This window comes from Neophocaena asiaeorientalis, unplaced genomic scaffold, assembly GCF_003031525.2.
Source record: "Neophocaena asiaeorientalis asiaeorientalis breed wild unplaced genomic scaffold, Neophocaena_asiaeorientalis_V1.1 scaffold342, whole genome shotgun sequence".
Lineage (NCBI taxonomy): Eukaryota > Metazoa > Chordata > Mammalia > Artiodactyla > Phocoenidae > Neophocaena > Neophocaena asiaeorientalis.
In genome coordinates, this window is record NW_020174037.1 from 2,731,313 (window position 1) to 2,746,152 (window position 14,840).

A 14,840-nucleotide genomic window follows, 5' to 3' on the forward strand; every position below is an offset into this window, starting at 1 on the left:
CCCCTACAAGTGCACCATGTGTAATTACTCCACCACGACGCTGAAAGGGCTGAGGGTGCATCAGCAGCACAAACACTCCTTCTGCGACAACTTGCCAAAATTCGAGGGGCAGCCCTCCAGCCTGCCAGCGGACGGCGAGACAGACAGCCACCCCTCTTCCAGCAACACTGTGAAGAAAAGTCAGACCTCAATTCTTGGGCTGTCCTCCAAGAACAATTTTGTAGCTAAGGCCTCTAGGAAACTCGCTAATGACTTTCCTCTCGACTTATCGCCCGTGAAGAAGAGGACCCGGATTGACGAGATAGCGAGCAACCTGCAGAGCAGAATTAACCAAACCAAACAGCAGGAAGATGCGGTGATCAACGTGGAGGATGACGAGGAGGAGGAGGAAGACAACGAGGTGGAGATCGAGGTGGAGCTGGACCGGGAGGAAGAGCCACCGGAGCCCGTCCTGGAGGTGCCCACGTCCTTCTCAGCGCAGCAGATCTGGGCGAGAGACGCCCCTGAGCCCCAGAAGGAGCCCAACTTCAGAACTGTCACCCACGATTACAATGCCACCAACGGGGCTGAGATAGAGCTCACCCTTTCGGAAGACGAAGAGGATTATTATGGCTCCTCCGCGAACATGAAAGATCACCAGGTTTCCAGCGCCGCTCTGCTCAACACCCAGACTCCTATCTACGGAACTGAGCACGGTAATGAAAACGCGGACTTCAGCGACTCGGGGAGGCTTTATTATTGCAAACACTGTGACTTTAACAACAAATCTGCCCGGAGCGTCAGCACCCACTACCAGCGCATGCACCCGTACATTAAATTCAGCTTCAGGTACATCTTGGACCCCAATGATCACAGTGCAGTGTACAGGTGCCTGGAATGTTACATCGATTACACCAACTTCGAAGACCTGCAGCAGCATTACGGCGAACACCACCCGGAAGCCATGAACGTCCTCAACTTCGACCACTCGGACCTGATCTACCGGTGTCGGTTTTGTTCCTACACGAGCCCCAACGTCCGAAGCCTGATGCCGCACTACCAGAGAATGCACCCCACCGTCAAGATTAACAATGCGATGATATTTTCGAGCTACGTGGTGGAGCAGCAGGAGGGGCCGAACACGGAGTCCCAGACGCTGAGGGAGATCCTGAACTCGGCTCCCAAGAACATGGCCGCGTCCGCTGCCGTGGCCCGTGGCGGCGGGGTGCCAGCTCCGTTCCCTAAGAACACCCCTTCCAAGACCTTTCCTCCAGAATGTGAAAATCAGAAGGACCCCTCGGTCAGCACCGTTGTCGTGTACGATTGTGACGTTTGCTCCTTCGCGAGCCCCAACATGCACTCTGTGTTGGTTCATTATCAGAAGAAACACCCGGAAGAAAAGGCCTCCTACTTTAGGATCCAGAAAACCATGCGAATGGTGTCTGTGGACAGGGGCTCTGCCCTTTCTCGGTTGTCATTTGAGGTGGGTGCTCCAGTGTCTCCCAAAATATCCGCCATGGGTTCCCCACCCCCCCCACCGCCCCCGCCACCAGACCTCGGTACCGAGCTTTACTACTGCAAACACTGCTCCTACAGCAATCGGTCAGTTGTGGGAGTCCTTGTCCACTACCAGAAAAGACACCCAGAGATAAAGGTTACCGCCAAATATATCAGACAGGCTCCTCCCACAGCCGCAATGACGCGAGGGGCCGATGGGCCCCAAGGCTCCCCCCGGGCACCGGCCCCCAGGCAGCAGCTCAGCCGGAGCGGCTCCGAGAGAGACGGCCCTCCCGCGGAGAGTGAGATGTTCTTCTGTCAGCACTGTGATTACGGGAACCGCACGGTCAAAGGTGTCCTCATCCATTATCAGAAGAAGCACCGAGACTTCAAGGCCAACGCGGACGTGATCCGGCAGCACACGGCCACCATCCGAAGCCTCTGCGACCGTAACCAGAAGAAGCCTGCCGGTTGCGTGCTGGTCCCCGCCTCGAACGTGGAGCGGGACAGAACGAAACTCCGGGCGCTCAAGTGTCGTCAGTGCTCGTACACCTCCCCCTACTTTTACGCCCTGAGGAAGCATATCAAGAAAGACCACCCCGCCCTGAAGGCCACGGTCACGTCCATCATGCGGTGGGCATTTCTGGATGGCTTGATAGAAGCTGGCTACCACTGCGAGTGGTGCATCTATTCCCACACAGATCCCAACGGTTTGCTCCTCCATTACCAGAGGAGGCATCCCGAGCATTACGTTGATTATACGTACATGGCCACCAAGCTCTGGGCTGGGCCGGACCCATCCCCTCCCTCTCTCACGATGCCAGCTGAAGCCAAAACGTACAGATGCCGAGACTGTGTTTTTGAGGCCGTCTCCATCTGGGACATCACCAATCACTACCAAGCGTTCCACCCCTGGGCCATGAATGGGGACGAGTCCGTGCTGCTGGATATCATCAAGGAGAAAGATGCTGTCGAGAATCCCATCCCTCCGCCTGAAGAGCTCGTGGGCCCTGTGAATTGTGAAAACAGTATGCCTGCCCCGCTCCCCGAGCAGGAAGCTGAATGCCCCGAGGATGCCAGGCTTTCCCCAGAGAAGAGCCTCCAGCTAGCGTCAGCCAACCCCGCCATCTCCTCTACCCCGTACCAGTGCACCGTGTGCCAGTCTGAGTATAACAACCTGCACGGCCTTCTGACCCATTATGGGAAGAAGCACCCAGGCATGAAAGTGAAGGCTGCTGACTTTGCCCAGGATATCGACATCAACCCGGGCGCCGTCTACAAATGCAGGCATTGCCCCTACATCAACACCCGCATCCACGGCGTCCTGACCCACTACCAGAAGCGACACCCATCCATCAAGGTGACTGCCGAGGACTTCGTGCACGACGTGGAGCAGTCCGCCGACATAGCCCAGAACGACGTGGAGGAGACGAGCAGGATCTTCAAGCAAGGGTACGGCGCCTACCGCTGCAAACTGTGTCCCTACACGCACGGCACTCTGGAGAAGCTCAAGATCCACTACGAGAAGTATCACAACCAGCCCGAGTTCGATGTCTTTTCCCAGTCTCCCCCGAAGCTGCCCGTGACCCTCGAGCCCGAGATAACCACTGAAGTGAGCCCCTCCCAAGTCTCCGTGACCGAGGACGAGGTGGGAGAGGAGCCCGTGTCCACGTCTCACTTCGCTACCTCGCACCTGGTGTCCCACACTGTGTTCCGGTGCCAGCTCTGCAAGTACTTCTGCTCCACGCGGAAGGGCATAGCCCGGCACTACCGCATCAAGCACAACAACGTACGCGCCCAGCCCGAGGGCAAGAACAACCTCTTCAAGTGCGCCCTGTGTGCCTACACCAACCCCATCCGCAAAGGGCTGGCCGCCCACTACCAGAAGCGCCACGACATCGACGCCTACTACACCCACTGCCTGGCGGCCTCCAGGACCATCAGCGACAAGCCCAACAAGGTGATCATCCCGTCGCCGCCCAAGGACGACTCCCCGCAGCTCAGCGAGGAGCTCCGGCGCGCCGTGGAGAAGAAGAAGTGCTCCCTGTGCCCCTTCCAGTCCTTCAGCAAGAAGGGCATCGTGTCCCACTACATGAAGCGCCACCCGGGGGTGTTCCCCAAGAAGCAGCACGCCAGCAAGTTGGGGGGCTACTTCACCGCCGTCTACGCCGACGAGCACGAGAAGCCGGTGCTGATGGAAGAGGAGGAGAGAGGCGGCTTCGAGAAAGCCGAGGTGGAGGGGAGCGAAGGGCAGGAAATCGAGTGGCTCCCGTTCCGCTGCATCAGGTGCTTCAAGCTGTCCTTCAGCACGGCGGAGCTGCTGTGCATGCATTACACGGACCACCACAGCCGGGACCTCAAGAGGGACTTCGTCATCCTGGGCGGCGGCCCCCGCCCGCAGAGCTCCGCCTACCAGTGCAAGCACTGCGATAGCAAACTGCAAAGCACGGCGGAGCTGACCTCACACTTGAACATTCACAATGAGGAATTCCAGAAGCGTGCCAAACGTCAGGAGAGGAGGAAACAGCTTTTGAGCAAGCAGAAATATGCAGATGGTGCTTTTGCAGATTTCAAACAAGAGAGGGTAAGGATATGTTTTGCTTTCCCTTCCCCCAGGAGGCCTCTCATCACTGGTGCCCACATGCACGTCTTCGCTGCCAGCCAAACCGCTACGGGCTTCCTAGTGACTTAGCCTGCCAGAGAGCTCAATAAGTCAATTAAACATTTCGAGCTTGATTATCCCCCCCGCGTTCTACGCTCACCCTTCTCCCCGGCCCCCTCCCTCTCGCCCCTCCCAAGGTTCCCCAGGGGAGGGTCGGGTGGCTTTTCTGTATTTCTCTCTGCCAAGTAGCCTTATCCGAGGCCTAGTTACAGGACAACGCTCGCTCTCTTTCCCAAGGCAGTTGCGGGCCGTCTCTTGGTATCGTTAGCGCTTCTCGGCCATGTCTTGGTTTGCAGTGTCGGCTACAGGAACCTAACGTCTCCAGGAGTAGAGTTTTTTTTTCTTCATCTTTTTTTTTTTTCTTTTTTGGTCAAGAAGTTCGCTAATGGCGTAGCTATGCGACGTTTCGCCTGTGTAGTTGAAAAATTGGTTTGAAAACCAGATAACTTGGTGGCAGTGACAATGAGGCTTCAGCACCGAGATCTTCTCTCCTCACAAGTCGTAACCTGTTTGGGTTCTGGAGACTTCTCTCTCTCGCGCGCGCACAGTGGGCAGTGCGCCTCGCCCCTGACGAATCTGTTATGTAAAACTGCTCGCCGTGTTATCTCCCTTGGTTTTTAACCTGCTAATCTGCTTTAACGTAAAATCTGCTAGTAAGCTGCAAGAATAAATGCCGGCCATTGAGGGAGGGCTCGGAGTACTGATGGCTACCACTGTATTTTACCAGCCTTTTGGTCACTTAGAAGAGGTGCCAAAGATCAAGGAGAGGAAGGTGGTGGGCTACAAATGTAAATTCTGTGTGGAAGTGCATCCGACGCTCCGGGCCATCTGCAACCACCTGCGCAAGCACGTCCAGTACGGCAGTGTCCCGGCCGTGTCAGCCGCCGTGAAGGTGAGCACTGGGAAGGTCTGGATGAGGAGTCTTGTGTGTGAGCCCTTCGAGTTCCTAATTCACGCCGTTGCTCAGAGCCGCTCAGGAAAGGGCGACCCCAAATGTGGGCGTTCCTGAGTTATGCTGGGATCGGTCTGGCTTGTTTTGATTTCTTTACAGGTTGGATCCTCCTCATCTTCCGTGTTTCGACCCGGTTGCGTTTCGATCTGGTTCCCTTCCACGCGGATAGTCTGGTGGAAACAGAAGATCCGGGCCTCTCGGTACAGGAGGCCTTGGGTCTCCCTTCTATGCTGCATTTAGTGCCGTTAGGTGTTTGCTTTTGCCAGCGGCCCGGGCTCTTGAGAGGAGTCCAGTGGGTTCTGTTCCCATCCTCTTCTGCGCCTCCCACTGCCTGACTTCTTGCTGTTCTCATCTGGCGATGGTGCAGAGAGCCCGGGAGAATCTGTCTTTTACTTCTTATCCTGGGTCCCCGGAGGAGCGTTCAGAAACGTTAGATCTAAAACTGAAAGCCATCAGGTCACAGTTGGCCCTGTGAGCCCTTTGACCTGATTTGTCTCCTCCATCCCCTCTCCCTCTGTGTTGCTGGCGAGCACCTTCTCTCTGCCCCCGACCAGTATTAGGCCACCTGGTTTGAAGATCATAATCCTTAAATGAGCCACTGTTTCAGTGACCGAGCTGCCATCCCTGCCTGCCAGGGTATTGCTGACCACTTAGTGCTGAGCAGAGAAGTCAGTTCAGGGCTCTGCTCTCTCTCTCTCTCTCTCGATACGTGAATGCATTTCTGTCATCGGCCCTTCTTGATCTCGAGTCCTGTTTTGCCGATGTGGCATGGAGGCGAAGCTTCCGCTCTTCCCATTGAAGACTGAAGCCTTGCGGCTGGCGGCACAGCAGTGAGTGGCACGGGGACAGCATCAGTCAGCTTCTTGCCCGCCACCAGGGTGTGTCCTAGCCTTGCGTCCCGTAATTGCTCAAGGGAGACAGCGGCTCTTCCCGTGTAATCGGTAATCCGAAGGAGCCGCCCCAAACCAGGCTAGGCTGCTTCTTAATTTTTTGAATTGATTGTATAGCAACCTTCGGTCAAGGGGTGATGTCACCGCCTGTGAGATGGGGATGAGCGTGGTGGCAGAGAGCTGGATCTTCCAGTTTCCTTCATTTCCCGAGGGTGTTCCAAGGCTCCCAAGCGCCCATACCACACCATTCTCCTTTTTCCCCTTCCTTCCTCTCTTCCTTTCTCTGAGCCGATAACCCTAACCTGCTTTATATCAGTTTCGGTAGGATCCCAATTTGAATTTTCTCTTTAAGATAGAAGGTAAGTGAGTGAACTGTCTTCAGAGTGGGAGAGCCGCTCCCTCACTTTTCCCAGACAGTAGCAACCTGTGTCCGGATATGTTGCCCTCACATCACCACCACTGCATGAAGGATGGCAGTTGGGTTTGCCCTCCCTCTAGGGGGAGCTGGAGAGGCAGGGGAGGAAACCTTAATAGGAAATGCTTAACAGGAGTTTGGGAGAATGAAGGGAGAGGAGGAGAGCTGGGAGCAATGATGATGGATATTTATTTTGTTGGTGGGGCATGTGTGTGTGTGTGGTTCTCTTAGCAGGAGGCTGAAGACCCTTCCCACTTGTTCCTGGATGGACTGGAAGCAGCCAAAGATGCCAGTGGCGCCCTGGCGGACCGGGTGGATGGTGAACACTGCTTGCTTGATGGAATGTTGGAGGATGAAACCCGGCCGGGGGGATACCATTGTAGTCAATGTGACAGAGTCCTGATGTCCATGCAGGGGCTGCGTTCTCATGAGAGGAGCCATCTGGCCCTGGCCATGTTTACCCGCGAGGACAAGTACAGCTGCCAGTATTGCTCCTTTGTTTCTGCTTTCAGGCACAAGTAAGTGCTCACCGAGTGGGTGCAAGTGGTAACTGGAGGAGGTGGAAGGCAGGAGCGCTTGGAGGCGTCTGAAGGCCTCGCTCATGGTTCAGGCCTGCCGTTCAGTTGGCTGTGTTACCTTGAGCCTCTGTCACCCCACCGGTCAAATGGGGCTGAGAACAGGAGATTGTTTGCCTGACATCAGATTTGGCGAAATCGGGCATTTAGAAAAAAAAATTGAAGTATAGTTAATTTACAAGGTTGTGTTAATTTTAAGCGTACGGCAGAGTGATTCAGTTATACGCACACACACACACACACACACACACACAATACATATACGCATTCTTTTTCAGACTCTTTTCCGTTCCAGGTTGTTACAAAATATCGAGTATAGTTCCCTGTGCTATAGAGTAGGTCCTTGTTGTTTACCTATTTTATATAAAGTCGTGCAGCGGTCCCCAACCTTTTTGGCACCAGGGACCAGTTTCTTGGAAGAGAGTTTTTTCCACGGGGCGGGGGGGTTGGTTCAGACGGTAATGTGAGCGATGGGGAGTGGCGGATGAAGCTTGCTTCACTCGCTCCCCCGCTGCTCACTTTCTGCGGCCTGCTTGGGGGACCCCTGAAGTAGTGTGTATCTGTTAATCCCAAACTCCTAATTCGGTCTCCCTGGCCCCCGCTATCCCCTTTGGTAACCGTAAGTTTGTTTTCTATGTCTGTAAGTCTATTTCTGTTTTGTAAATAAGTGCATCTGTGTCATGTTTTTTAGATTCCGCATACAAGTGATATCATATGGTGTTTGTCTTTCTGTGTCTGACTTACTTCACTAAGTATGATCATCTCTCGTTGCACCCCCGTTGCAGCAAATGACATTATTTCATCCTTTTTTATGACCTAGTGATATTCCATTGTATATATGTGCCACATCTGTATCCATTCGTCTGTCGATGCACGTTTAGGTTGCTTCCATGTCTTGGCTGTTGTAAATAGTGCTGCTATGGACATTGGGATGCATGTATCTCTTTGAATTAGTTTTCTAAATTGGGCATTTTCTTAAATGATAATTTTGGAGGTATTGCTGTGACTTACACAAGGAAAGACCAGAGGGTAGATGAGTTTACTGGTGCATCTGTCGAACGTTGATCCAGAACCTAATCATCATTTGAGGAAGTAAAGTTCCGTTTGGGAAATTTGAAGCGGCTAAGGAGGTAAAATTAGGACTTTTTAACCCATATGACCAGAGGGTCATCGCTTGGCCTTTTTAAAAAGACCTGGAATGGTAAAGAAGTTTATCGATGTCAGAGAGATGCCTGAGGTACAGGGTGGGTTGAGGAGACGGAGCTTCCTGCTACCTGGCACAGCTTTGAAATTGAAAATTTGGGTTTTTGTGTGAGGCTTTTCGGGTCGATAGGAAGAGGGATGGTTCTGAGAAGAAACAACCTTTTGTTGCCTTTCTCTCGTGACTGTATGAGAAAGAAATTTTTCAATAACGTGTTCTGCAGTCTTGGATGAAGGTGACTGATGGTGAGACTGACACGCTGTTTATTTTTATCATAATTGAAAAGAAGTGATGGGCTGTTTGCTTCTTAAAAAAGATAAAGTGCTAGTTAGTGTCTGTTGAAAGGCAGGAAGAGGTGATGCTTCCACAGAGGTTAGGATGGGTTGCAAACTCTTTTATGATTATACAGAGCCTAGTATCCAATCTTTGTCATCAGATTCTTGCCCTGGCCTCAAACTTGTGTAGTTCTCATCCGTTCGATAAGTATTTGTTGGACAGCAACTCAACGTTTTCTGACACACACAACCTCAATAAATCGTTGTGAATAAGTGAATATGCCCTGTTGTTGAGGCTTTGGGGGAATATAAAGATGAATAGGACGTGGTCGGTGATCTCAGGGAACTTAGGGTCTAGTCGGGTTATAAGTAAAGCAAGCGCGCAAATGACTTGGCAAAACAAGGCACATGTCTTTAAAAAAAAAAGTATCAATAAAATGCAATGAAGTTTCAAAGAAGGGAGATGGTACATCTACTTTGGAAGAATCGGGAAGGTTTTATGGAACAGGGAGCACTGGAGCCAAGTCTCGAAGTAGGAAGACAGGACCTGCCAAGTTTGGAAAGAACATGCAACGTGGAGGAAACGATGAGAGAGTAGGGCCCTGAGGAAGAGATCGATGCTTAGGAGGGACCAGCTGGCGGTCTAGTTGGACTAATTTTTAAGTGATATGTAAAGGAATAGTAGAAGGTAAAGTCTGAATACCTGAGTAGAGACTGCATTTGGGGGGGGTCTTTGAATGCAGAATTAGTGCTCTGTAATACACATTACTGGTAAAAGGAAGACTCTGAAACGAGTAAAGGCATCTTAATCACTAACATTTCTTGAGCCTCACTGTGTGTCAGGCACTGTGCTACGTGCCTTCAAGTATTATCTCATTTTATTCTCAGAACAGCCCTATGAGGTATGGTCCCATTATCATCTCCCTTTCCTAGATAAGGGAAGCGAGGCCTTCTAATACAGAGGGGTTATGGAACTTGCCCAAGGCCACTCGGCTTATGAGTAATAGCTGGCATTTGATCTCAGGCAGTCTGACTCCATCGCTTGTGCTTTTGAGTTGGAAAAAAGATGGGGGAGACCAATTAGGAGACAGTGATAGTAGCTGATCCACGAAGTTAGAATGGAACTTTGGGAACAGTTGAGGGAAGGAGGATCTTCATGTCTTGGGAAAATTGGCTTACTGGAGGGGAAGAGGGACAGGGTACAGTACAAATGGCACGGAGGTTTCCAGGCCGGTTGACTGACAGCTTGGAAGGGTTCTTTCTACAAAGAAGGGAATGAAGAAGAGAATTTGTTTGGGATTTTAAAAAACTGACGTGTTTGTTTCAGGCTGGTTGAGTTTAAGATAGCTGAAGGACATTCAGCGGGTGGTGTCCTTAGGCAGTGTGGAAAGGGCTGCTTTGGAGCTTGGGAGAACATTATATATTTAAATGGTAAGCAGTACTGTTCCCATATGAGTTATTTAGAATGGAATCTAGTTCTCCGGGGCATTGATACAAATTAAATTAGAACATCTTCCCACACCTCGTTTGGTAGATTTATTATTTTTTTAGAGTAGTAATTATTATGAAATACTGGGAAATTATAATTAAATCATTTCTTTATAAGTTGCTTCTGGAATACGGATGTACAGCAAACATGGTTTTATCAGAAGGCATGGCCAGCCTTTGGATCACATGATTTCCTGTAAACACACCTGCACTGGACCTCCATGTTTAGAAAGACCTCGAAAATAGCCCATTGCAAGTGCCCTGCTCAAGTGTTCACAGCGGAATTAAGGTTTAAGAAGAAAGTCAGCCTTTTTTTACATGCAAAATTTCTCTAATTCCCTTTTTTTTTTTTATGGTATAAGTTCAAGGACTCTTTGATAGGCATCTCATTGACTTTTCAGAAAACTTAAATTTGTCCATATTGTACCTTTTCTTTTTAGACGTCCTCTTCTACTTCACAGTGCTTTAGAGAAGGGAAAATAAGTCTACCAAGACCTGTTTCCGTTGCCATGTCTCTCAATCCAAAAAAAATTTTGATCTCTTCTTTCCTTTAGCTTCTCCAACTCTAGCCAGTTTGCGTTTGTTTGTTTGTTTTTTCCCTCCTGTAAGCACCATCCTTGGAAAGTAACAAAATGACTTTGAACAGCTTAGAAATGGGATTTCTGGAAAAGGGCAATGAGAAAATGTTGGATGCAATTTTTAATATTGTCATTTCCTTTTCTCTTCTTCTGCATCAAGTTTGGATCGCCATATGCAAACCCACCACGGACACCATAAACCATTCAGATGCAAGCTCTGCTCCTTCAAGTCCTCCTACAACAGCCGGCTGAAGACACACATCCTCAAAGCTCATGCTGGTGAGTTGGTGTTCGCGGTGCACTAGTTCCCTGAGTTTGAAATTTAATAGTCTTCAGTGAGTGAAATTTTTAAGTCTCTTGCTCCATACACATGAGAATAAGGTTCTCTTGAGATGGTTGTGTATTCAGTTTTATTTTGATCTAATTAAAAAAATTAAAGAATGGCCCAAAGGCAAAATAATACCAAGTACCGTGTCGCGCATGTCATAGTTGATTCATGCAACTAACACATACCTACTGACAGATTCTTGCTACTCACAGGTTCTGTCTTCTAGAGAAATTTCTAAATTACCTGGACTTTCTAATGGAAATGCAAGAATTGGTACATCTCCTGAAGATAATTTCCAACTAAAATTAAGTGATAATCTTGGGGACGTTCAAAGGGACACAGAGACCTCAGGATGTGTGAGATTTCTTATGAGATGCCCTTAGATGCATTTCCACATTCCAGATAAGAAAGGACCTTGGGTCATGAGTGTCCAGGAGTTGTGTTGATCTCCATCACTCTATCATCCCATCTCATTGTGCTCGTCTCATGAACATCCCTTACGTACCAGTCTCTGTACTAATAAGCCTGGTATATTCATCGTCTCATTTAATCTTCAAGGCAGTCCCAAAGGTTAGATGTTGTCGCCCTCAGTGTCGGATGAAGCCACAGAGACTCAAAACCCAGTGTCCTGCTCAAGGCCACAGAGCCCATTCACTAAGAATTTGACTCCAGAACAAAAGCCTACATCCTTGTCACTCACAGGGTGCTGCCTCCCTCTCTCTTCTGCTCTTTTCTACTTGGCATGTGATGGAGGATGCCCACAGGTGGCTAATCAGAACTCATCCAAGAGAGGAAAGAGGCATGAGTAAGAAAGGCCGTGTGGCAGGGTCTGGGGGGCCTCCTCCCAGGATGTCCCCAGTCCTCTGAGAAGCCTGACTCCGCAGCAGCCTGTGGCCCTCTCAGAAGTGTTGTCAGCCTTTGAGGAACTTACAACAAACAAAGGAAAATTGGGGAACCAATAGCTTTAGAATAGCTAGCGATACTGTCAGAGATTCTTCTAGAGATCCAGTCTCCCTGCTGAGTTTCCTCAGCTAAGGTGTTTAGAATTCTAGTTGAGTTCTAGTTTAAAATTTTTCAATCAACTAGAATTCTTCTGTCTCATTTATTTGCTTCCCTTCCCTTATTAGCTTCCCTTCCCTTATTAGCTTCTTATTAACTGCCCAGAACCCAAGTCCTTCACTTTTGTCATGTCCTCACCCCCTGTGGAAATACAGCCATGTCTCTGCTGTTTCCTGAAGGTTGGGTCCCGTTGAACTGGCTTAATGGAGTAAAACTACGGAAGCCTTCAGGATGCCTTAAGCCCACTGGGGGTGGGGGAGGGGATGGCAGATCAGCTGTATGGGCTCTTCTCTATCTATTAGTATTTTTATATCTTCCAGAACATTTTACTAAGGTCCATGGAGTAAGAGGCTTCGGGGTTCAAACCACTCTTTTCTAACTGGTGTATATCGTAAACTATTCTCTCAGGACTCTATCCTGGGTTTTCCCCATAGATCTCAGCCTTGTCAAAAACACTTTACCAGTGGGAGTTGGGTAAGTGATTTGGCCTGTGGGAAAGAATTTAAAAAAGTGCCACAGGCTACACACTGACTCCAGGGCATTAATCTTCAAGGCAGTCCCAAAGGTTAGATGTTGTCACCCTCAGTGTCGGATGAAGCCACAGAGACTCAAAACCCAGCGTATATTCTGAAGTGTATATTCTTGGAGCTGACCAAGCCAGACTGGTCTTCTGTGCTCGCTGGTTTGCAGGAAGGAAGCATCCAGAGAGAGAGGGTGGGAGCATCGTAATCCAGTTCTCCACACACCTTGAACCGTTGGTGTCTATGACTTGGTCTTAGCTACAGAGAGTGGCTTGGCTTGGAGAAAGCCACATCATTTTCCAGAAGACTCTTGACTCGTCTGTTCTAGATGGAGTGTTTTATTTTATTTTATAGGGTAAAAGGTAGTGTGTACTAACCAGATACCTGGATTTGAATTCTCTCTCAGGTTATGCTACTTATAACCACCCACCAAGGTTCATATAGCCAGGTTTGCACTGAAAAACTGAGAAATGGAATAAGGAGAGCAGTAGTGTACAATGTGACATAATATTTATTATTTCAGTAAACACCATTATTCATACCCAGCATTATCCTGTAGCTAACAGGTCATGGTCTGAGGGGTGTGGAATTGACTGGTGTTCTCGCTTGGGTCCTCTGACTTCTTTGTGCTTCTCTTCTGCTTTGGGCTATAGTATGTTGCCTCATTCAAGGTTTTGTGTGGGTCTCTTCAAGGCTTTCTTGGAAATGCACACTTTGGGGGTCATCAGTGGTGAAAAGGAGGCTTGAATGCGGGACTTCAGATGCTGGTCTCACTTCACATGAAACCACTTAGTAATTTTCGGGGTGGCAGGAAAGTAACCATCTCAGCAGGGTAAAAGCAAGAGTGGAGGTTTAGGGCTTCCCTGGTAGCGCAGCGGTTGGGAGTCCGCCTGCCGATGCAGGGGATGCAGGTTTGTGCCCCGGTCCAGGAAGATCCCACATGCAAAAAAAAAAAAAAGAGTGGAGGTTTACTAGCTCATTCTTGCTCTGCTTTAGTGAACATTTGTCTATAGCACATCAGCGCTGTCCTCAGTTCATATTCACTGGTCCACAAAACCTTCGTTACTAACAATCCTTTCTTCTCTTATTCCTCTCCTTCCTTTCCCTCTTCTCTGGTTTTTAAGTTTCACTTGAAAATAAATTTTAAAAATACATGTTCATTAGAAAAAAATTGAAAATGAAAGAAGAAATACAGTCAAGCCATTCATAATCTTATTATCTGAAGACCACTGTTGTTAATGTTTGATAATATTTCCTTTCAACCATTTCCTCTATAATTATTTTCCATAGTCATGATTATAATTTAATCTAAAGTGTATTATGCTTTTCTGTTTATTTTTCTGAGTTTCAGTATTTTAGTTTTCTATGAATTGCCAACTCTCCGAGAATTTATTTTCATGAATAGTAATTTATCAAGAAGATATACCCACATTTACTTAATCACTTCCCAGTGGTTGGAAATTTAGGTTGTTTTGCCCCTTTTTCAAGCATAAATAATGTATATTTCTAAACAGAGATTTCTAAGTATTCAAGGGTATTTCCTTAATATAAATTCTCAGAAGTGGAATTATTGAGTTGCAGGCATGAGCTTTCTAAGCTTATTGTTATAAAAAGCAAAATTGCTTTCCGAGTTGATCGTACCAGTGTTTGTCTGTCCAGCGACATAAGGATGCCCATTTCACACCCTTCTTAAATTACAATTCATGTAAAAGCTGACTTAGGGCAAAGATAAATCATACTCTCATTTAATTTGATCATAGCGATCTGTGCTGTATTTCAGTGGTATAAAAACAATTAAAAGGAAAATACTTTGTAGAAAGCAAACTTATGGTTACCAAGGGGGCGGGAGGGGGAGGGAGGGATAAATCGGGAGATTGGGATTGAAATATACACACTACTATGTATAAAATAGACAACTAATAAGAACCTACTGTATAGGTATTGTACAGGGAACTCTACTCACTACTCGGTGATGGCCTATATGGGAAAAGCATCTAAAAGAGAGTGCATACATGTATGTGTTTAACTGACTCACTTTGCTGTACAGCAGAAACTAACACAACAGTGTAAATCAACTATACTCCAATAAAAATTAACGAAAGAAAAATACTTATTTTTACCTACATGTCCTTTTTATTGAAAAATATTGGAGCTAAATGCAGACACACGTTTATATATATAAACACACCTCTCTCGGTTAAAGAAATGACTTTCACCCATTTCTGTACTATTGATTAGATAGGGAAATGGAGTTTTGTGCTGAGGTTCGTGAACTGGTCCCAAAAAACCCCACAGGTAGGATGTGTGGAATCCAGGAGGCCTAGAGTCAGCAAGGAAGTAAATTATGAGGATAGCACAGCAGTTTGCACTGAGTGACTTCGTGCTCGGAAAGCCACCGATCGACCCTTGGAATAAGAATG

At 48.3% G+C, this 14,840-nt stretch overlaps 1 protein-coding gene across 1 annotated transcript in view; it reads left to right on the plus strand.

The window, feature by feature from the left end:
* ZNF462 (zinc finger protein 462) overlaps positions 1-14,840 on the plus strand; it is a 141,821-nt gene that overhangs the window by 60,745 nt on the left and 66,236 nt on the right. The window contains exons 4-7 of the mRNA XM_024753684.1: positions 55-4,060; positions 4,866-5,030; positions 6,810-6,913; positions 10,673-10,791. Of these exons, the coding sequence (XP_024609452.1) occupies positions 55-4,060; positions 4,866-5,030; positions 6,810-6,913; positions 10,673-10,791 (4,394 nt within the window). The remainder of the gene's footprint in view (positions 1-54; positions 4,061-4,865; positions 5,031-6,809; positions 6,914-10,672; positions 10,792-14,840) is intronic.